Source organism: Coenobita brevimanus, chromosome 92 (genome assembly GCF_032717465.1).
Source record: "Coenobita brevimanus isolate Jiangsu-jjx chromosome 92, ASM3271746v2, whole genome shotgun sequence".
Classification (NCBI taxonomy): Eukaryota; Metazoa; Arthropoda; class Malacostraca; order Decapoda; family Coenobitidae; genus Coenobita; species Coenobita brevimanus.
In genome coordinates, this window is record NC_137045.1 from 446,575 (window position 1) to 471,574 (window position 25,000).

Genomic DNA, 25,000 nt, shown 5'->3' on the forward strand with positions numbered 1-25,000 from the left:
TCATCATCATCGTCGTCGTCTGTTCACTGATTATATATGTGTGTGTGTGTGTGTGTGTGTGTGTGTGTGTGTGTGTGTGTGTGTGTGTGTGTGTGTGTGTGTGTGTGTGTGTGTGTGATAAACTGATGATCCCTATTTTCTCAGTTATCAAGTTTTTATCTCGCTTTTTTATTTTTCTACATTCCATCTGTCAATTCTTTTCCTTTACTTTCGTCTAGGGATGTGCTGATAGTATCGGTATCGGTATCGGTATCGGCAAGGTAAAAATATTGCCCGATACTCCGATATTTTTCTGGTTTATTATGTGATTCAAGATACTCATGTATCATGACACTGATAAACAGATGGTTAGGATATTATATTATATTACATTATAATTAAATGAATGATGTTAACAGTATCATATATCAATATTATATATCGATAACTATTTCGCTCCTGCATTAACAACACTCACGTTACCGGCATCAAATAAATCATAATAAAATCAAAATAAAAGAGTATCGGTATCGGCAAAGTATCGGCCATTTGTTAGTATCGGAGTGGCGGTATCGGTATCGGCTGGAAAGTGGGTATCGGTAGCGGTATCGGCCAACACCTCTACTTTCGTCCCTTCCTTTTTCCGTTCTTATCATATACCTTTCCTCTTTCCTTCCTTTATATTTCCTTGTTTTCCCTTCCGTTAGCAGTTTCCGCCTGTCCCTTCGTTCCATCCTTTGCTACTCTGCTTGTAACTGGTGCCACCATCTTCCATATCCACACACTCCATTCCTGTGTACTCTCTCACCTTTGCCTTAGCCACCCTTTCCCTACACCCTTCCTTCCTTCCATCACCCACCTTTCCCTCCCACCATCACTCACTCACCTTTCCTTCCCTCCCTCCCTCCCTCCCCCTCGCCACCTTCCCTTCCCTCTCCTCCCCATTCTCACCTCTCCCACTCCTCCTAACCTTTCTCTCCGGCACTTCCTCCATCCCTCATCTTTCATGCCTTTCCTCCCCCACCTTACCCTCACTCCTTCCTATTTCCACTCCTTCTCTCCTTCCTCCCTACACACTCCCCCATCTCTCCCATCCTCCTCCCTGTTCTCCCATCTTACCCTTCCTCCTATCCAATCCCATTTTTTTCTCACTTCTTCCCTCCCCCATCTCTTCCTGCCACTTCGCCACCTACAGTTTTTTAATCTCTCCCTCCCCCACCCATATTTGCTTCTCCCTCCCTCCCTTCCCCATCTCTCCTTTTCCTCCTCCCTAATTCTCTCCTACCCCCACCTTTCCCACCCTCAATCCCTTATTCCCTCTCTCCTTCCTTCCTTGCCTCCGTCCCTCCCTTCCTGTTTCCCTTCCTCCCTCCCTTCCTGTTTCCCTCCTTCCCTTCCTCCCTCCCTCCCTGTTTCCCTCCTTCCCTCCCTCCCTCTCCCACACCTTTCTTCATCCCTCCCACCCAATCTTTTCTTTTCCTCTCCCCCCGTCTTTCCTTCTCCCCTTCCCTCTCTCTCTCTCTCTCCCACACCTTTCCTTCTCTCCTTCCCTTTCTTTCTCTCCTCCCTCACTCCTTCCCTAACTCCCTCTCACATCTCTCCTTCTCCCCCTCCCTCCCGATCTCTCCTCCCCCATCCGACATTTCTCCCTCCCCTATCTTTCCTTCTCCCTCTCCCCACCTCTCTCCCTCCTCCCCTTCCCTCCTTTCCTTCCTCCCTCCCCGTCTTTCCTTCTCCGCTCCCCCCAACCTTTCCTTCTCCTCCTCCCTACCTCTCTCCCTCCTCATCTGTCATTCTCCTTGTTCCTCTATCCCTCCCCATCTTTCCTTCTCCCTCCTTCCACCCTCTCTCTCTTCCCTACTTTTTTCCTTTTCTCTCTTCCTACCTCTCTCCCTCACCCACCTTTCCTTCTCCTCTCTCTCTCTCTTTCCCTCCCTCCCCCACCCTTCCCTTCCCACCCCTTGACCACTGATTGCGACCATCCTCCCTCCGCAAAGAAATTACCATAATGGAAATTCTTCTCTTTCTCTCCCCGACCATTCCTGTGTCTTTGCCTCCTCCTACCCCTTTCAACTTTACCCCCACCCCCCTCCTCTCTCTCTCTCTCTCTCTCTCTCTCTCTCTTTCTCTCTAAGAACACAGTTATGGAAGGAACTAGGAAGGGATGGAGGGAAGTATATACGAGAGAAGAGGGGAGAGAGAGAGAGGAGATGGAACGGTAGGATGGAGTGAGATGAAAAGAGTGAAAATAACTGGAGGAATAAAGTCAGGATGGAAGGAGTTAAGGATGGAGGGAACTAGAGGACGGGAAGTTCTGACGAAGGGAAATGATGGAGGGAAAGGAAGAAGAGATGGAGAAACAGAGGTTAAGGTAAGTTCTGATGGAAATAAATGATGAAGAAAGTAGGGGTGTGGAAGGGGAGAACACATGGAGAAACAGAGGTTATGGGAAGAACTGATGAAGAAAGAACGATGAGGAAGAAAAGAGAAGACTGGGGAACAGAGGCTAAAGGCTGTTCTGATGGAGAGAAATGATGGAGAAAGGGAATTGAGGAAGGGAAGAAGAGACTGAGGTATACAAAATAATGTTTTCTCCATTACGTTACCAGTGACTGGGTTTGTCAAGATATCAGTGGGGAGCTTACAGAAGACTGTCTTTAATCCTTTCACTACGAGATCTTCACAAAGTTGAACAAAATCGTCTCGTAAAATTATCTTGTTTTATTTGCCCCCTTCAGCAATGTGTACCCGTGTGATGTGATGCGTCTCTTTGTACTACATGCTTTATTTTATTTACAGGTGTACATAAATAGATCTCGTTTTGTCCAGACGTGCCGTACATTAATGGTCATATTTTGTGTAAGAATACATCGATAAGCCGCATTATGCTCACCCCGCTCGGCATACTGTGCGTGTGTGCGGTGAGGCGAGAACTGGAAGTGCGTAGTGTGATGTGACATTGGCAAGGGGCGTGTGAGGGTACATTAATACGCCTTGTTCTGTCTGGGTGAACATTAACCCTCTCATGGCTGGGACAACTCAATACTCTAACTCCAGACAGTTTTATTCAGCTGAGAGCAAATCACACGACCCTGAATGTTAATACTGTCGCCATTAACTAACTCACTGTAAAAACAAAAAAAAATCTAATATACTCTATTCCAGTTATGCCAGACAGTTATTACGCTGAGGTTGAGTCATAGGACCTGAGTGTTAATATGTCACCAGTAAGTCATTCATGGTCGGGACAACTCTAGTACTCTATCCCAGTTAACGCCAAACGATTATATTTATTTGAGAATGCGTCGCAGGAGCCTGAGTGTTAATTTGCCTTGTCTGCTTTACTCTCCGCAGCCACGCGTGCTGGTGTACGGTGGAGTGAGGCTCGTAAGTATGTGGTGCGGTATTGCTGAAGTAGGAATGACTGTATCTTGTTTTGTATGATTTCAGCTAGCCTTTGTTTTGTTTACTTCCTCAGCCACGTGTGCGGGAGTACGATGTGGTGAGGACCGTAAGTGTGTAGTGCGGTGCGGCGCCCCCCGCTGCGTGTGCTCGCCACAGTGCCACCTGAAGCACAAGAAGGCCGTGTGTGGCTCGGACGGACGCACCTACAAGTCAGAATGCCATCTGCTGAAGAGAGCATGCAGGAAGAAGAAACGCCTCCTGGTGCATCACTACGGACCATGTCAAAGTGAGTCTGATCCATCCCCTTTTGTGTTTGGGTGTGTTACTGCATTAAAACACACACACACACACACACACACACACACACACACACACACACACACACACACACACACACACACACACACACACATCTACCACAGTTGAATCATGATACCGCAGCAACAAATTGTAGTGTCGACAGACCTAAATCTACAAAGAATTTCCAAGAGTGATGCATAGTGGCTCTAGCTGATCAGGACAATATATCAAAATACCTTAATCTGTAGGCTAGTTGTGGGAGTGGCCCGGTTCCCTCAGAAGAAAACAGACTATAAAAAAAGACCGAAAATTTCTGGTCACACCTGGTCGGAATGAAGTTCTTAAACTACACCCTTTTCACACTAACTTGGCCCAAATTTTCGTCCTACTCAAGCTTATTTCACAGACTTCGAAAGCAGAATAAGTAATACTATGACGACGTCCTTTTTCTTAGCACCTCCTCGTGACTAGCATCGTATTCCTGTGTTAATCTCTTATTACAACTAGCATTCAAGATGGAACGATGTTAGTTTTAGGCCAGGGTACAGTGAAATGAGTCAGGTGAAGGCCCAGACAACTGTAATCCCTCTCCCGTCCTCGTGACTAGCATGATATCCTAATGTTAGTCTATTGTTACCACTGAGCATTCAGGATGGAGCGATGTCACTTTTTGGCCAGCGTAGAGTGAAGTAAGTATAGTGAAGGCCTGGAACAACTGTAAACCGACACCTATCCTCCCTCTCGCCACCACCACCGTTCTGATGGCACTGTTGTTTGGTATAATGACCATAATGAAGCCACGGCTTTGACTTCTCCCCAGACAGAGGTTGGCAGAAATGTTAGTCTTTATAGAGCACGGTACGCCAAAGAGCAGTAAAGTCAGTCCTTGCCACACCACGCCGGCAAAAACCGTTCAGGAATGTCATTTTCTTGTCAGTGCAATCTCGGCAACTCATCACGTATTCGCTTTTGCCACAGCTAAAAGACCTCTGCGACGAGAGTTTGGGGGATGCGCCTCAACTATTATCTTAAATTACGTCTTTCTTTTTCTTTTCTGCTTTTTTTACCAACCTTGTCCAACAGGTTAAATGACTTTTTTTTTTTTTTCATTATGTTGTCTAGTTCCAATACTCAACGAAACAGGTATATGTGATTAGACTAGGCGTTCAAAAATGCTCTTTCTCTCTCTCTCTCTCTCTGCCAGGCCGCCTTTTCCCGGTGTTCTCATCTCTCCCAGTGTATGTACAAACTCCTCGTCGTTGTTTTTTTTCTCCACTTACGGAAACACGCAACAGCATTCTTGGTACGCCTCGGAAAGTCCCTTGTAATGTTTCTTGTTCCGAGTTCCGCCTCACTGCTCCGCGTCGGGTCGGCTCTCAAGCCCGCCACTTTATCTTCATCGGGCTGATTTTGTGGACAGGGGAACGGTATACAGCCTGTTATGGGTGCACCGTATGAAGAACTAAAAGAAAGAAAGAAAGAAAAATGAGCAAGAAAAGGAAAGAAAGAACAAAGAAGAGAAAGAAATGGAAAATAGAACAAAGGGAAAGAAAAGGAAAGAATGGAAAATGATCGTTTGCAGCCGCATGTTACATTCCTCTCATGAACCACTTAACCTCTTCAGTTCGAGGATCACATTTAGTGGACAGAAGTTGGACTGTTGAACTGAGAAAGAGAGAGAGAGAGAGAGAGAGAGAGGATGTGTACTGGAAGAGCTTAACCCCTTCAACTCGACGACGTCACATTTCCTCTATCCTTACTCCCTCTCCCACCACCCTATACTCTTTTGACTCTCACTTGGCCTAAAATTGCCAGCTCTTCATCTTGAATGCTGAGTTGTAACAAAAGATTAAGAATATGATGCCAGACTCGAAGAAGTGCTATGGAAAGGATGTAGAGCCACAGTATTACATTTTTCTGCCACTGACCTACGCGAAATAAGTAGCAACAGGAGGAAAGTCTGGCCCACATTAAAGAAAACAGAATATAGTAGTCCTGCTCCTCGTCTGGACCATTCTCAAGCTGTCACATTATCTTCAACGGGCAGGACAAATAGACCCTGTTTTCTGATCCGTGCTAAGTACCCTTCGTCGCCCTCCTTCACAATGTCTACCGTTGGCCGTGTTCTAGGCGAAGATTGGGACCTAGCAAAAACTGAATATTTGACTTAATGACCCTGCAGACGACAGGCATAAACTCCTCCTGCTCCTCCTCCTCCTCCTCCTCTTTTTCCTTCTGCCCCTCTTCCTTCTTTTCCTCCTCCTCCTCCGTCAGAGCGCATCTCTACTACAGCAGGTTCAGGTAATAAGAGATATGAAAGAATTTATAGTGTATCTGACATAACTTATTAAACAACACTGATTTTAGTAAAAGCTGTGCTGTATGTTACACCGAGTTAAGGACATTAATTGGACTCCCAGCATATAATCAACTACACAAAATTAAGCCAGTTTAGAAAAGCATAAATTTGTACCAAGTCGAGCAGTCTGATAAGTGGATCAAATTAGACAGCGTCGGGTAAACTTGGCGGTAAATACTGGAGAGGAGGCGCTGGCTTAAATTAGCTGGGTGGACTATAGGCAGAGCAGTTGGAGTCTCATGTGAGGGATGTGAGATGTCCAAGGAGATTCGTGTGAGGGATGTGGGATGTCCAAGGAGGGTCGTGTGAGGGATGTGGGATGTCCAAGGAGGGTCGTGTGAGGGATGTGGGATGTCCAAGGAGGGTCGTGTGAGGGATGTGGGATGTCCAAGGAGGGTCGTGTGAGGGATGTGGGATGTCCAAGGAGGGTCGTGTGAGGGATGTGGGATGTCAAAGGAGGGTCGTGTGAGGGATGTGGGATCTCCATGAAGGTTGTGTTCATCATTCTCTTTGACACAGGAAATTTCGAAGCACTTCTTCCCAAGTGACTAATTTTGCCTGTTACACCATATCATTTTCTTGTCATAGTTTGTATTAATATCACAGACCAGAATATTAACGTACCGGTACTGTGTGCAGAAATAAACTGGTAACGAAGAGACACAACCAAATCTCAAACAAGAACGAGAAAACGGTGTGCTGTGTCTGACGGTGACGTGGTGGTGGTATGTGGGTATCGTGTTGGGGATGTGGTGTCACTATGCCCAGCTGTACACTACTACCTGCTGGTGTGGTGGTTAAGGTGTGACTGCTATACGGCACCTTATACATCATCACCATTGCAAAATAAGACACTGAATAACTCCACTCTATACCTTATCCATCTACGGCCAGTTTGTCACACCTACCAAACACTACAATACGCACTCTCCCCACTTCTTACCACATACCATCACACATCACACACAACCAATTATCCACTTAGGCCAAACAACATCTCTTCACCTCATTATAAATTCGTGCCTCACCGTTACGTACATTATAACAAACATACTTATGGTCAAGACACCAGTGCCCCATTCTGCACAATGCTTCAGTACACTACATCAAAACGATCTGCATCAAACTTCATCTAATCTTATCACACTTCGTCATTCTGCACCACTCTGCAGCACATTTCATCACACTTTTCAGCACGGTGTACACATTTCACCGTACGCAATCTCACACACACACACACACACACACACACACACACACACACACACACACACACACACACACACGCACACACACACACACACACACAAGGAACGGACGACGAGGAAGATGGGCTGAAGTTAATGCCAATCTACTGCACAAGGGTCATTAAGCTATCAGTTTTTGTTAAGTTTCAATCTCTCCAAAGAGAACGACCTACAATATCCGCTGTTATATCCACATCTCCTATTGCACTGCTGGGTGAACAGGAATAAGGGGAAAACAAACTCTGTCCAAGAGTTTGAGCGTCTCGAGAAGGGAGAAAGTGGCAAGTGCAGGGCAGGACATGGCAGGGTAGGGTAGGGTAGAAGAAGGTACGGCCGGGCAAGGCAGGGCAGGGCAGGGATGGGATAGATAGTGATTTACAGAACCTCGACTACACTCCGTCCATCGTTCCGTCCATCCGCCCGTCTGTCTCTCTGTCTGCCGTCGTGGATTTATAGGTGAGCGTGTGTCTGGGCCGGTGATGGGTAGGGCCAATTAAGATGAGTTACCGGATCAGCCATAGTGCCAGAAGACTGATTACACACACACACACACACACACACACACACACACACACACACACACACACACACACACACACACACACACACACACACACAGTAGCCGAGGGACGTCATCACTTCCAGCAACTCAGAGTAATGAGTACACATGGCAGCTGAGGCAAGTGTAGATGAGACAATGAACAGATGGAGGCTTGTGGACTGAGTGAAGAGGGGAAGTGTATTACAGTAGTCTGAGATGTAGGCAAGTGAAGTAGCCCTGCTGGAAGATATAACTCGGGTAATAAGTGATCAACCCTAATACCACAATCGTGACCATCTAATTGCAATGGGCTAAGATCGAACATTTATTAGTGTATACATAATACAGCCACATTTACGGCAGATCCTGACTCAGTTAATGTATTTTGGCTAACGCATGACGGCATTCTGTATCTCGGGACATTTCAAAGCCAAAGGAGTTAAAACTGTCTCACATATGAGTTGTGATCATGCATTGTTGGTTGTGGCTGCCATCAGACACAAAAGCAGAGCTGTTCAGATATAATACCAAGGTAGAGATTTCGGTCCTATATTCATAATTCTAGCTCTGATTTTTACCAGGGCAGAGTTAAACATTTGAAATAATTTTGGACGAGCCTGTCAGGGGATGCTGGTAGTTTCTAGTGATATGTCCTGCTGCACTGACCTTTCACCAGTAGTTATGGCGCCGTACTTGCTCCTCGTTATATGGCACGCATTTGGCATAATGTAATCTGCAGCCTTTAGTATCTTCTTCATCGTTTGTCGTGGCGGAGGAAAGCAAGAATACAGTGCACAATTATAGCGATCAGAATTCAGCTGATTACATGACTTAAGTCTGGTACCTGTTCCAAGTTCAAATTAGTCATAAAAAAAGACTCCATCATCTCATTATCTATCTGGCGGAATGGAGACACTGGTGACCGGTTTGCTTATATGGGTGAGAGGGAAGTCAAAGATTAGTAAAACCGTTATTTTAAAAACAGATTAACAAGGCTGAAATGGTACAATGACAAGCTTTGTACTGTATTTAACTTATTCGATATTACAGCCAGCAATGTAGGAACTGTTACCTAATTCAATTGGTAGCTCGTGTGCTCTAGCTTTTGATCGATAGTGTTCGTAAAATAAGGAATTTCCTTGAAGTACCCTCACACGACCTGTATCCAGCTGTTTGTTGTCTTTCGTTTAAAGTGCAACATTATGCGTGAAAGTGTGTGACTACAACTTGCAAAAATCCAGAGACTTTATGCAAATACACAAGATGTGTTCAAGGTGCGGCTTCAAAACAGATCATCATAATTAACACAACCTAGAACTATGCTAGTGTTCTTTAAGCTCTTCCTTCTCCCATTACCGGCACTCATCAGTGATAGGTCCTGTTAATACTAGCTATTTCCTTCTCAGGTGTTACATTAAAATTAAAAGGTTGCTTCGTGAAACATACTTTCTTTGACCGTACGAGCGTGGGAACTATAAGGCGATTACTGTATAGGAATAACAATCTGACAAGCATTACAAATGAAAAAAAAATGTTTATTAGTAAAAAGAAAGCACCAAAGTTGCTGAAAAAAATATATAGCAACTTTGTAGCAATATACAGTAAGTGAATTAGCCCGTGATTCGTACCCCCAACACTGACGTTTCGAAACCCCATGCGATACGTGTACCCCTAGTTAAAAACCACTGTGACTGTCCTAGATGGAGTAGAAGAGGGAAAAAAAAACTCCATGCTCTAATGTACATCTCCCCAACCCATGTGTTCACAGAGAATAAGGTAACAAATTATGTGATGGAAATGGTATTTGAATCTACGGATTTAACCGCTCCCACATCGTATACAAACCAGATCCAATTAGTAAACATATCACAGTGTCCTCTTCCATGTATCAGAAGTAAATCTTAATGTCATGACACAGCACAATAAACACTCAGTCATCCGCATAATCACCTAACTATTGGACACTATCTCTCTAATCACCGTGTCCCATCAGCTCGCCATTATTTGTGCATATCTTATAACCTGTTTTCCTTCTAATCAGTACTCGTTACACTCAAGCCTTTGTTGTTCGACTTTATTAGACGGCTTTTGTTAACATCTTCACTCACTGCACAGCGATGACCTCACTATTCCTCACACACCCTCGACTCCCCCCCACTACCACCCCTACCCTGCTCTAGTTCCGTATCCGCCATACTTCCATTCCAGTCTTGGTAACTGTGTGTGTGTGTGTGTGTGTGTGTGTGTGTGTGTGTGTGTGTGTGTGTGTGTGTGTGTGTGTGTGTGTGTGTGTGTGTGTGAGAGAGAGAGAGAGAGAGAGAGAGAGAGAGAGAATCGTATGGCGATAATCACAAAAATGTCTTGTGCTTGTATTCTTCGTTCCCAAAGGGTGAATGGCTTTACCAGTTTAATGGCGCTTAAATCTACAATCACATAAAAGGCGAACACTTGCATAATTAGGCAAATAAGACCTTCATGCCCAACAAGGGTACCAGTGATGATGCAGGCAGCAGTAGTAATGGAACCATAAGTAATACGACCACATTACCAGACTGCATCAACAGAGTCGCTCCAGCCTACTGCACAAATACCACAACACCTCTTACAACACCGAGGCATTACTTTATACAGAAATACAAAGGATATCAAATATCAACAAACGTATCCGTTTTTGACAGGGCTACCTTTACACTTAGAGATTACGAGATCTGTTCTTCAAGAGCACGAACTGGCTTTTACAATGGCAGAAGATTTACTAGCCAGCAGATAAATGTAGAGAGTACCGTACCGTGGGCCTCCAGTACAGACGCAGTGGAAAAGTATCGTGCAGGCGACCAGTACTGAGGCTGCCAACAACACCAAGACCCGTATTCCGGTCAGCTAAGGTGACTCCACAGCATCTCTTACTGAGCAGATATGGGGGCGTAAGGAACGTTAATAATCTTGTCACTGGTATTTCAATAACCTATATCGATATTTAAAAGACATACGCAACATACACGACTCTACTAAAGTGTATTCATGTACAGCGAAATAAACGGTGTTAGTAAGTCTCGTAAGCAGACGAGGATACCACCCCATGACCAGTATCAACACCATCACTGGAGCCAGGAAGAGTACTAAAGGGACAGCCGTGTCAAGAAGTGGTAGCAGCAGTTCCGAGTGGATCAAAGGTACAAAATGACCCGCAGTGCCCAGACCAACACTTTCAATATAACCAGGAAAAGTACCGAAGAATCCAGTAGCCCCGAGGGATAAGACACAACCGATGGCAAAAGTTTGTCCTATATTTCATCACTTTAATTCTCACAATCCTCTGCTGGTTAATATTCCTAAGCTGTGGGAGACTTGCCATGTTTCTCTGCCCATACATAACTCTGGTACGATGCATCTGCGAGTGTCGGATATGCACAATGTGTGAAGTAGACGCAGTGCCATGGTAGGCCAACTTCTGATCCTGACCGTATCAAAGCGGTTACCCCTAATGATGAGTGGCCACTGTACTGAGCAGTGCCTACTGGGTAAGAGCAGTACCGTACAGCACGCTGGTATATATCGGGTAAGGAGGATCACAGGCAGTGTGCGGTATTCTTTAATGTTATTTATGCAATCTATGTCCATGTTAAAAGTGTATCATACAAGAGAATAATAACCTACAATATGAAGGGGAAAAAAAAACACCCTCCTAAGCCGACAAGAATACATCCGGTACTACTGTACCCAGTGCGGTACTACTGGGTGCAGTAGTACTGGGTGCAGCAGTAGTGAATGCCAACATTGGTGAGGACTCAGCAGCGCCTAGACTATGGGGTAGCAGCAGTACCAAGGGCGCCAGGAGTACTGATCAAGAGCGCAGTAGTAGGCAGGAGGGCGAAAGCGGCTTATCAGTGACACGAGGGGGTCGTAAATCCCGTGTCCTCAGCAGCTGGTAATTGAGGCTGCACCGTGCATTGCAAATTGCACCCGCCATAAATCACCCACCAGTCACCCACATACACACCCACTTCTCCCACCCTCCACACACACACAAATTCACCAAGCCACACAGCCGTCTTGTAAAACATTCAAGCCATCTTGCAAGCCAACACTAGTCATTCCAATAATTCTGCAATACTTACCGCCATCAATCCTCATTCCTGCTGCATGCCAAACATCCCTCTTCCAATCCAGTACTTATAGCCATTTTGCAGGCTATCCAGTTCAGCAGTCTATCACCAGTCATCTTGAACGCCAATCGGCCCAGTCACGCTGAGCGTTAAGATCTGCCAATACAGCCTTCTTGCAAACCACACACCCATCTTGCAAGCTATCTACCCCAACCACGTTCCAAACCATCATCTATCTCAGTCACCTTACAGGCCACTCAATCAACACGAGCCAACCCAGCATCTGACAAACCATGCAAGACAGTCATAATCTGAGCCATCCATCCCGAGCCAATCCAGCATTTGGCAAACCATGCAAGACAGTCATAATCTACGCCATCCATCCCATTCACCTTGCAGGCTGTCTACACCCAGTCATCCGTACAAAGCCATATTGCCACCAGTGGGGCTACGATCCGAAAATAAGCGAAATCGAACTCAGGCTGGGGCAAGGAAGAGCTTGTGCACTGAATTTAGTTAAAAGTCTTATTAACTTCCAGAAAGTCAACCTACTTGTTCTAATAACACCCTTTCCCCTACCACCATCATATCAGTCCTTGTATTAATGCCCGAATACAAACTTAACGGTTATCTATTCTGAATATTGGATTTACCTTTGGGGCCTTGTTTCTTCTTTAATGAAAAGCTCAGCTAAAAGCTCTGACATATCATCCATCATCCCCCTTAACACTCTGGGATATTTTATTGGACCAAGGTGTTTTATTCGCCATGACGTTATAAACTACAAGGCTACCGACTGCAAAGGAGCAGACCTCTACTATATGACCAGAATCGGAATTATACCGGCCGAAAAAAAAAAAAATCACCTTACAAGCCACATAGCCAACATGGCCAGAGTTTGAGAGAGAGAGAGAGAGAGAGAGAGAGAGAGAGAGAGAGAGAGAACCAGGACTGGAATCCACATCTTTATTGCGCCATTTGAGAACAACTTGTTTAGTGACAATTAAAAATATGTAACTTTAGAATGACGATAAAAATGAAAGACAATAAAATCATTCTAGCCAGCAAGCTAGACAACCAACATGGTCAGTCAAAAACATTTAAAATATAAAAAATAAAAATGGTCCACCTTACAAGCCACACATTCAACGGCAGCCAGTAAAGCCATCCTGCCTAACCAGCCAACCCACCACTCATCTGCTCCCCCTCTGGCCAAAGGGAAATTCATAAGCAAAAGACCCCTCGTATTTTGACCACGTGTTTGTGTACGGTGATTCCGCGGGCAAGAGAGCCGGCCGTTGCATTTACTTTATTTTGCTTTATTTCCCCCCTCTGCCCGACTCCTCCTATATGGCCATCAATATCCAGGGCGTCAGTGCCTCAATATGCGTCATTGCATCCGTGTGATGGTAGTGGCTGCAGCCCTGTGTGTGTATGCATATGTGTGTAAGCCATTTCATTCATCTCTCTCTCTCTCTCTCATCAAATTCACCCCCTCTCCCTCAGTCCTCTCACTCTTTTATCATCGCCATTATGGGGAATCTGTAAGCTGCGTGGTTCATCTTCACATTTTGATCCCACTTTCTTTTATCCATTAGCCTCTCTCTCTCTCTCTCTCTCTCTCTCTCTCTGTCGAGGTTGTATTTTAATGGGAGTGTGTGGTGCTTGCAATTCTTGTTAATGCTGTTGTAATGGGGAGAAATTTATAACTTTTTTGTGGTACTTCCTCTCCTCTCCTCTCCACTCTTCTTTCTTTTCCCACCTCAACTGTCCTATTCTCTCCTCCCCTCCCCTCCCCTCCCCTCTCCTCTCCTCTCCTCTCCACTCTTCTTTCTTTTCCCACCTCAACTGTCCTATTCTCTCCTCTCCTCCCCTCCCCTCTCCTCTCCTCTCCATTCCCCTCCCCTCCTCTTCCCTCCCTCACGTTAATTTCGCCAGCAAGAGGAAGGGAAACGAAAATAATGTTAGCAATCAACAAATATTAAGCAACTGGAGGAAGCAATTTTCATGCTAGAGGCATCTACCGCTCTGTATAAAATTGTCCGGCAGCGAGAGAAATATAGTATGAATGACATCCTCGGGCAGAGGGGGTTAACCTCTTTGTATGATGACATTTGATTTTATTCTTACTACTTTCAGACTATCTTATTCAAGTTATGACAGGCGTCCTGTTGGCAAGGAATTGGTGGAAGCTATAGATATCCCCTCCAGTTCCAAAAGTCTCCTTAACTCGCATAAAATCGCCCGGTGGTAATAAATTTAAATCAACTTTGACTGACGGTGTTAAGTCATATACCATATATTTATTTACAACTCTGAGGTTTGGATAAATCCTTCATTAACGGTCTCCCGTAAGTCAAACATAATTGTCTGGTAGAAAAAGTAAAATATATTGAAAACACGTCCTCGAACTATTTTTTTTTTTTGATACAGGGTATAGACACTACTGAACCACACGTCTTCACCTTGAACCTAACCATCTTCAAAGGCTGAGTAAAATCCCCTGGATGTAACAAGAGTAAATATGTCGTCATGAGGCTGAGGGGGTTCAGGAATCGTCTACACCTTCGCCTTGCCATCTACCGTCGCCAGCCAATGTCTTTTTATTGGCCATTTGGAAGGATTTAGTGTAGTCCTTCACATCCATTAATTCTGTCCCCATTCTATCCTTCTCTCTTTAATTTCATTATCACTATTGAAAAACTACCGTAATAAAGCCCCGAATTCTCTCTCTCTCTCTCTCTCTCTCTCTCTCTGATAACGGGAAATGTATGAAATGACGTGCGATAATATGGTAATGAATTAAGGACATACAATGAATATGTAAATGAATGAGGGATATACAGCAAAAATGTAAGGGAATGAAGGAAATGCAAGGGCAATGGAAGAATGCTAACAAATGAGAGCGAAATAAAAGGCAGATGGAAATGCCATGCTGAAAAACTGAACAGGACTAACGATGACAAGGCAGAAGTGGCGTACACAGAAAGAATACGGTGCCGAGAACATCAGTGATGAAAGAATGCTGTGCAAACGGTGAAAAATGGGGAGCCTGCGGGTGTAAATAAGGTGTATGCTGAAATGATAAAATACGGTGTAGAGCACGGTGAAATGTTTGTCGAAAGCATGTAAGGCAATCTTGATGATTAAATCAGTGGTGTGGAAGATGGTTGTGATTGTCTCTATTAAAAAAATATGATAAATTAAGAAAAAATATATGATAAATAAAAAAAATAAAGAAAAAAATAAAGATCAGTGAAATGAATTACAAATTAAATCGTGGACTAAGACCGCTGAGTGGCGTGAATAATATGTAAGGAAGAATAGTCACAAAAAAGATAAAGACACATCAAGTCAGAACATCTGGTGAGAGATGACCTGGGTGGCTTCCGGGTGTGTGTGGAAGAGACATTTCCAGTATGAGATATACGGGACAACGCCTGTGAGCAGGACTGCAAGATACTTACGGCATTTACGGATATAGAAAAAAGATGAGTGAACAGAGAGGTATAATGCGCGGTGTTAAGTATGTATGGTGTGGAAGATAAACCTACTGATATTTTTTTTTTTTTTTAATGGTAGAAAAGGATCTGTAAGATTATATGAAAATTTGTGTGAATGATTCAATATCAGTATTAGAATGAGACATGGTGGCTTAATGGGCTTCACAGCACCTCTTCCTTAGCGATATCTTTTGCATATGACACATAACAGCCTCCTGTATTGTTCGTTTTATCATCACGATCCCGACCTGTGCATGAAGAATGTACAGGAGCACATTGACGTGCATTGTGCAAAATAAACAACTGAGGAATAGGCGCTAAGAAATCTCTAAAACAACTCAAAATACTGCGCAAAGGTGTGTCATGTCCCCGCAATGGAGTCAAGAGAAGGGTCAAAGGCAACGACGGGTGTGAACCTGATGATAAATGGAGAGAAGTGGAATTTGTTAAGCCTGATGTATGCAGATGATAGTGTGCTGCTTGCCAAGACAGTAGCGAACGGAATCTTTGTAGACTGGTTTAGAGTTCTGTGAATGTGAGCGACGTGGTCTGAAAGTAAATATACAGCAGAAAGTGACTCACAGTGTACCAAGTTGGTGAAAGGAATTATGAAAATGTTTAAGCAGAGAAGAAAAGAGAATAGTAGATATGGTGGCACAAGGAAGTCAAGTGCCTGATGCTATGAAGGCCTTGGAACGGAATAAAGGCACGGGTCATTTAGTGTCCGTATCAGCATGAGAGTGTGTGGCTCCGGAAAGGCATGTGTATCACAGATCAAAGGTAACAGCACTAGAAATTATACTGGCGAGGAGTGTGTTTGGGATGCGTGGGCCGGGAAGGATAAAAAATATGGAAATTCAGGAAAGATGTGGAGTAAAAAAGTGTACATCTCAGAGAAGAAGAGAATATTCTTAGGTAGGTTATACTGTGAATGGATGGTGGTGAAGTAAGGTGTGTGTGTGTGTGTGTGTGTGTGTGTGTGTGTGTGTGTGTGTGTGTGTGTGTGTGTGTGTGTGTGTGTGTGTGTGTGTGTGTGTGTGTGTGTGTGTGTGTGTGTGTGGACTGTGATGGCAGGAGGTGGAGGGGAGACCAGGAAGAAGGTGGATGGATGTGGCACGTGAATGTGTGACTGTCCTAAGTCAATCATGGACGCTGAGGGAACGAAAGAACTGGCGAATGGGAGATACTGATGGATGGGTTATGTATAGAAACGCACATAACAGGGGTTGCACTTTATATATATATACTGGCAGTAGATTGCATGATTTCTATTCCATAGGCACTATAGAGAACGTTTTCTGTGCTTTCTCGTTCTTGTTCCAGAAATCCTTCCAACCAATGAATTAATGGGAAATGGGGTTACGATGATGATGATGATGATGACGACGATGATGATATACTATATCTCAGTCCTCTCTCTCTCTCTCTCTCTCTCTCTCTCTCGCTCTGGGGCAGGGAGCGAGCCATCATTGCGGGGTGTACATAGGTAATGGCCGCTTGATTGATGAGCCCCATTAATGCCCTCTGACGTATGGCACCCGCCCTGAGAATTATGGCATATACCGAGGGATAGGCACGAGGGATGTGTCTGAGGCTCGGGGATAGCACGGGATAGGAGGCCGGTGGCGGTGATGGATAGGAAGAAGAGTGGTAAAATAAGCAGGTTGGGAGGGTGGGTTTTGATGGGGGAACAGTTGGTGAGGTTGTGGATGGGATGGAAGGCTTAGGTCTGGGTTTCTTAGGAGGTTCACAGGATGAAAGACAAAGCTGTAAGCTTGTTGACGGTGGGATGGATAGTGAGACGACAGAGGATAAGCGGGCACGAGAGATGGTGGACAGGAAGTTGGGTTGTGGGGTGACTAAATGGTAGGATGCATGGGAGGAGGGATGGTGAGGTTGTGGATGCTAGAATGAATGATGCGGCAGGAGGGGACAGGAGAGGTGATGGGTAGGAAGTGGGACTGCAGGATGGTGGAATGGGAGCGTGGGTGAGTGGATGTGGATGCAGATGTGGTTGGGATGGGTGACTAGATGATGAGACGGGAGGATATGAGAGTTGGGGAGGTGTCGCTGTGTCTGCTCGGAATCATTTATCCATTTCCTACTCTCACTGCCACACCCTCGACCAAACCACCAGATTCAGCCGTCTCCGCAAAACACAAGATAACGCCAACTGAGTCTCTCGTGAGTGCTATTTATTGACCACCCTGTATAAGACGTAACCAGAACTTAAGGGGCTGATCTCTGCAGGCGGGGAGGTCGTTCTTGGGCTGAATGAAATCTCCCGGAGCCAACCAGAAAAAAAATGAGAAAAGGCGCCACCGTACTGGAAAGATTAACATTACGTAACGATGACGCCTTGTTTTAGTATAATCTTCCTACCACCAAACGATTCTTCTCAACGCAGGGGAAACTTTTCGATCTAAGATAGATACAGACTTCATTAACCCCCTTCACTGCTCGAAGAATTCTTTCCCGAGGTGCATCAAATCATCCGTTCGGTGAAAACTGAAAGACATTAGTAATAATAATAACAATAATAATAATAATAATAATAATAATAATATCAACAACTCTTTCAGTCTGATAACGTACACATGACAATTTATTCTACACCACAAGACGCTTTTCATTTAACTCTAAGAGGGATCACTAGTGGTCTGTGAGAGAGAGAGAGAGAGAGAGAGAGAGAGAGAGAGAGAGAGAGAGAGAGAGAGAGAGAGAGAGAGGTTAAGGCATCTTCGCAGTGAAGGGGTTGAGGGATCGGTTGAATGGGTGGCATGGTTTAGAGTCGGTTTGCTTTCATCCGATGGAACTAGGTTACACTAAATTCCAAGAGCTTTATATTTACAAGGCAGTGATAAATCTCCTTGGTTACTAGTTAAAACGCGCAATAAGCTACAGCAGTCTCTCTTATCCATCAATTTTCTCTCTTAGTCTCTACTCTGTCTTTACTGTGAACACTAAATAATCTGTGTGTGTGTGTGTGTGTGTGTGTGTGTGTGTGTGTGTGTGTGTGTGTGTGTGTGTGTGTGTGTGTGTGTGTGTGTGTTTTGGGACGTGGGAGCATGAATGAATACAGGAAAAAGATTATACGCAGCGATAAAGCTCGATTGGTAAAATGAATGGAAAGAGTACCATAGAGAAAGTGAGTGCTTGAATGAACTGATAAATCTCTCTCTCTCTCTCTCTCTCTCTCTCTCTCTCTCTCTCTCTCTCTCTCTCTCTCTCTCTCTCCGTGATCGGCTGTGTGAATTAATGAATAAGCAATAAGTACGGATGACACACACAATCAGCCGGCCCAATGAATAGCCTAATGAATGAAGCCACGGACAGCCGGATGAATGAGTGTGCTTGATGACATGAACTGGGGGAGTGGGTGGAAAGGTGGATGAATGAATGAAAGGGTGGATGTGTGAGTGCTGAACTAGGTGCACGAAGAAAAGGAGATGGTGGATGGATGGATGGATGGATGTAGAACTGGGTGCATGAAGGAAAGGAGATGGTGGTGGGATGGATGGATGAATAGGTGTAAAAATGAGTATATCAGGGAATGGAGGTGATGGATGGATGGATAATTAAGACTGAAGGAAGAAAGGAAGGTAAATGAACAGGTGCTGGAATCGACGAATAAAGGAAGAAGGGTGAATGAACTGGTATACAGATGAATGATAAGGGAAAGAAGGAAGAAAGGAAGGAGGGAAGGAACAAACGAACGAAGGAATGAAGGATGACTAAGTACAGTAAAAGGATAGATGAACAGGTACACAGGTGGATGAATAAAGGAAGGAATGGAAGGGGTGACAGAAAGAATGAAGTGACTTGTGGACAGAGATTTATATTATGCAACTGAGACGCAGAGAGATAGACAGATAGATAGATAAACAAACAGACAAATGATTGACAGATTAACGAACAAGGTTATGGATTCTAACTTTAAGACTAAAACGAGCGTGTGAGGAGAAAAAACTAGCCTGCTCTGATGAGAACCAATCATTCCAATGGTTCATCAGATACAGTTCCCAACCACACTGAGTCACGACTTGGCAAATAATTTTTCTTCTTATGCCCAGGAAAACACTTAAGGATGCAGATGTGATCTCTGCACTCAGCACTGTGTATGGGGCCATGGTTGGTAAAATCTATTCCGATCTTGTCGTAAATGCCGTCAGACTGTATACTACCACGATGAAATGTATGATCTCAGGTCTGTTGTACACCGATGCCCAACCCCCCCACCTCATCGTTTCATTCAGTTTCCATTTGTAGGAGCCTCCGGTGCTGGAGTACTTCAGTGTTATGTCTTGTGTTAAAATGCGTCCTGACAGGTGTTGCCACATGTCCACATCCAGCTCAGGTGTCCTCCATGATGCAGCCTCAAACTCACACTCACAATCACCGCACCTCCTACACAGCACAACCAGTTCCTACCCTAAATATCAAAATGCCTCCCTATAAACTGCAGCTACTCGTGCACGAAGCATGGATTGGAGTGGACCACACTTCCAGGGAGAGAGAATGATGTTCCTCGGTCCTCCAGAGAAGCTGCCCTTAAGGATACAAAAATATAACTAGAATAAGTGTCACTAAGCTCCCTCCCATGAAAAAGGAGTGTGCAGGCCCCGCTATACCTGAACTGTATACGTATTTACATGTGAGCGGGTTGGTTAATGTCCAGTATGACGATGCACCAAAACACTTCTTGATCTTGCGTCTCAAACTGGATAGAACAGTGAGCAAGGTTTTCGATATTAATGGTGTCCTCATTTCTGACATTTTTAATTGTGACCGAAATTTTTACAGCAATCATAATTATTGTCTCCGTCAACAAATGACACAGTTTAGTCTTGCGAAATCATGCCAGCTTTAGTAGACAGGTCACTTATAAGAAAATATTACTAAGGCAATCTGGCTACTTCCCAGGTAACTATAAGGTACGGGTACCTGTTGCAAGAGTAGGGATGAGCGGTCAAAGTCAAACGTCCCATTATTTATTTTTTATTAACAGGAGAGAGCCACAAAAATGAAGGTAAATGACATACTTTCACTCTTCCTGGTTAAAATAATAACAGTTCATTACGGACACGGACAGGGGCCCCAGGTAAACTATGCAAATCTGTGTTATTTCTCACCCCTGGCTTAGCGTGCAGTGGAGTGCGGTGCAGTGCTAGACAAACCTACTTCATGAATTAGTTTCACTCTTTCCGGTAAAGATAATAAAGGGTCATTGCAGCCATGGACAGGGTCCCAGACAAGCTAAGCTACGCTGTCTGTGTGTCTTGATATCACATTGTCATCAACTATTTAACAGGAGAAACTGTACATATGGATGACGTTCAGATTATAAGACATTCTTCCATTATGCTAAGCTGTGCCGTTGGCGTACGGTGTACAGGCTAGTATGCGCTGCAGTGAAGGGCAACAAATACGTGTTGGACAAGCTTAGTGTACGGCATATTTTCACTTTCTGCTACCCTAATGATCATAGGCACTTTAAAATAGTTGACTACGGCCAAATAATCTATGCTACCGTGACTGGCGATATTTTCTTCTTTTGTGATATCTAGCCTGAAAAGTGTGCTACGTCTCCTCTGGCTTATGGTGCGGTGTAGTGGGGGAAAGAAGTGTGTATTGGACGAGCAAATGACGCCAAGATATGTGGTATACTTTCAAACCTTTCACTATTTCCAAAGCAGGTTATCACTCTATTGCCTTCTTGTTCTTCTGAAATTACTAGGCTATTTCCTCTGTCTTCTCTCCAGCCTGACAGTTTTCCAGTCTGACAAGTTTTTTTTTCTGTTCATTTCTTTCTTTTTCTTTTTTTGTTCGTCGCTAACATCTATTAACTTGCTGAATCCTATGAAGTCTTTTTTTTCCTTTCCGTTAGTTGTGTGCTACTTTGTGCCGTCTCTCCCCCTGTCTCAGCGTGCAGTGGAATGCGGTGCGGAGCTGACAAGAAGTGCGTGCTGGACGAACAGATGATCCCGCGGTGTGTGAAATGCCCCACCTCCTGCCCCCGCTTGCCGCAACCCCGCTACATCTGTGCCGCAGACTCCCGCAGCTACCCCTCGCCCTGCCACCTCAAGCGTGCCTCATGCCGTGCCGCGCAAGAGATCCCAAGGGCATACAAGGGACCGTGTCGAGGTGAGTACGCAGCATGAGAGTGTTAATACTGACACCCAGTGTGTTAAATACAGTATCGATGTGGATAGGCCGTCCGAGGGCGTTAATACTGACTCCCAGGAGGGCAGCCTGAATGTTGATACAGATTACCAATTAGACACTGAAGAGGTAACCAGAAAATGTTAACACAGATCCCCAGGACGTCCAAGGGACATTGGATAGGTGGGTAAGCAACCTGAGGGTGTTAATACAGGTTCCCACGGCGTAAAAGGGACACTGGAGAGGTGGGTAGGTATCAGCTGTAGTTAGGACTGTCCTCTTAGATTTGGTTAACTCTGTCATGGTCTCGTCTTCTCTGTTAAGTTATTCCAGCAAACGTCACACGTTCTTACACACATAAGCGTAGGTCGTAGGGGCCTGAGTGTTAATACTGGTACCATTAATCCTCTCATGGTCGGAACAATTCTAGTATTCTGATATGACTAACGCCAACCAATATTATTCAAATGGGAGTAAGTCCTACGAGTCTGAGAAGTAAAAACTTTGGAATATATTCTGATTAACGTCAAACGCTTTTATTTAGCTAAGGGAAACTCCCAATCGGTTAAGTAAGGTCACAAAGTAGTTGTGGTAGTAGTTCCAATCCCAGGCTTATCTGAATGTGAACCCAGTGGACATCAGGCTGAAATGGCCCTTCTGCAGTTCACATTCCTCCTTTGGAGGGATGAGGGAAATGAAAGTTGTATAACTAGGCAGCGGAGCCACCCAGTCGTATCAGTGCCACAACGCGAAGGCGTCCCTCTCTAGCACCGCGGTTTACACAATAAGAGAGAGACTCACGGTAGAGATTTTGGGATTTCTACTTATGGCTTAGGCTAGGGGCGTGTTTATAAAGTTTCTTAAGCTGAACTGGTGTGTGAGGTTGTCTGAATTTACGTTTGTCTTTACTCATAAATATTGCAAACACTTCACAGTATAAAGAGTGAATATTAAAGTGACAAATTACGAAAAATGAGACGATCATTGATGAAAGGTAAACTGGTATGAAGACCTGTGTAACGTAGAAAAAATGATTAAGATCTTTTATAAATGTCCGACGCCTATGTTGATGAGTGACAATAATGGTAGTAATCAGAGGCACTACAAAGAAAAGTTATGGTATGATAACATCCTATATTTACTGGCTACGTTAAGGCACCGGAGAGAAGGAGAAAATGTCGGCTGAAATATATTCTGTGACTGGATGATGGTGGTGGAGAGGGAAGAGGAGGATGAGGGGAGGAGAGAGAGGGAGAAGTGGAGGGTAGGCGAGGAGGAGGAGGAGAGGAGGGGGAGGGAGGAAGGGATTCTAGAAGTTCTATTATAAGGACTCCTCACCAAATTACAGTTAAGCAAGTCTCGGTAAGAGTTAACGATTATCAAAGATCGTTTTCATCTTTTTACTTTAATATTCACTCTGGCTGTTAAATGTTTGGTACGTGTATGCGTGCGAACACACACACACACACACACACACACACACACACACACACACACACACACACACACACACACACACACACACACGCACGCACGCGCACACACACACACACACACACACACACACACACACACACACACACACACACACACACACACACACACACACACACGCATTCTTACGCACAACTCCCTAACAATTTACAAGTCTCCTTTACCTTTTACTGTTAACGATGGTTCTTGCTTTCGGCATTTTTTTTTCACTCTGCACTTTACTATTCACTCTGATCTGCTTATGAATTGTTTGCTTGGTGTTAGAGGGAAGACAAATGCACATGAAATCACTCGTACACACAAATCATATGCAGCAGGAGGGTACGAAGGAACATACAATCTCTCCTTCATACACGTTGGATGTAAGAGTGAGTACAGTGGCACATACAATCACTCTTACAAATCATATGTGAACGCAAGTACAAAGGCACTTACAATCACTCTTACACACAAATCATATGTAAGTACAAAGCCACATACAATCACTCTTACACAGATTAGGCTTAAGATAGTTTATGAATTTGGCCCAAGAATGGCAGGGCGGGGTAAGGGTTAAATATTCCTCCATTTTTTTACCTCCTAAATCTCCCTCTAGCCTCTCCTTACCTCTCCTCCTTTGCTCTCTCTCTCTCTCTCTCTCTCTCTCTATTTTCTTCCATTCTTTCTTCTAACCATTTCTAATTTTCATCCTCTACTTGCAATCCTTCTCTTCTCCTATTTCATTCTTCTTAAGTCATACAGTATTTCATTTTTCTCTACATTTTCATCCTGTTCCATCATTCGAACCATTTCTTTATTTAGCTACATGCTTACTCCATCCGACTCCACACACACACACACACACACACACACACACAGGTAGACAAATTGATAGATAGATAGATTGACGGACAGACACAGACAGACACGAACAAATAGACAGACAGAACGATTAATCGATCGATCGCTCGGTAAACAGACAAATAGGTAGATAGATGGAAAAATGGCTAGATAAGCTAGATACTTTACACATCTGTCTATCCATGGATCCAAGTACCCATCTATTTATCTATCAATGTCTCTTAACGCCCCTTCAGAGGACGCCACCTGCAGCAACGTGCGGTGTTGGAAGGACCAGCGCTGCCTCACCCACGAGCGCTCGGGTCAGCCCCAGTGCACGTCCTGTGGGGCATTAGATTCCTGTTCCCGCCCCTCCTCCCGCCCTGTCTGCGCCTCCGACGGTAAGGTGTACACGTCGTGGTGCGCCTTCAGACACGAGGCATGTCGTTCTGGACGCGCCCTTACGCTCACCTTTCATCACCACTGCGCCCAGAGTGAGTACCAGTACCAGCTTATTTTGTTTTTTTCCAAGTAACGTCGTTCTACAGATCTACAAATGAAAAACTGTACGGTACAATGACATGCTCCACGCAAACACGGCCTCTCTCTTTATAGACACTCCTTCTGCATTCATACTTCACCAGCATGGAAAGGGTTAAATCTGGTTGCCACTCTCATTCACAGGAGGAGGTCAAGTCTTGCGTAAGCCTCATAAGGTTACAGTTATTGGTATAGTCCAGTTCTGTCCGTTTATAAGCTGAGTAGGTTAGTGGAACAAGAACATATGAAGACTGGATAACTGCAGAAGGCCGGTTGGCCCATGCTTGGCAGCTACTAGAAGAGTAACTGAACTACTAGAATGAGATAGAGATAGCAAAGAAGGCTTTATGCTTCTCGAAGGTAACTGGCGTTTTTCTTACAACTCTTACTTTATTTCCCTGAAGGTGTGTGTGTGTGTGTGTGTGTGTGTGTGTGTGTGTGTGTGTGTGTGTGTGTGTGTGTGTGTGTGTGTGTTTTACCTATACTTAACAATCGCCCAGAGTGGTTGCTGGATCAGTTTTTCTTTGGGGGGGAAGGTAGATACA

At 44.5% G+C, this 25,000-nt stretch overlaps 1 protein-coding gene across 1 annotated transcript in view; it reads left to right on the top strand.

Annotated features, from left to right (window-relative positions):
• The window catches only part of LOC145412053 (follistatin-like), a 126,230-nt gene that overhangs the window by 35,292 nt on the left and 65,938 nt on the right, over positions 1-25,000 (top strand). Inside the window, exons 4-6 of the mRNA XM_080281970.1 lie at positions 3,458-3,670; positions 21,366-21,584; positions 24,173-24,409. Coding sequence (XP_080138096.1) covers positions 3,458-3,670; positions 21,366-21,584; positions 24,173-24,409 — 669 coding nt within the window. The remainder of the gene's footprint in view (positions 1-3,457; positions 3,671-21,365; positions 21,585-24,172; positions 24,410-25,000) is intronic.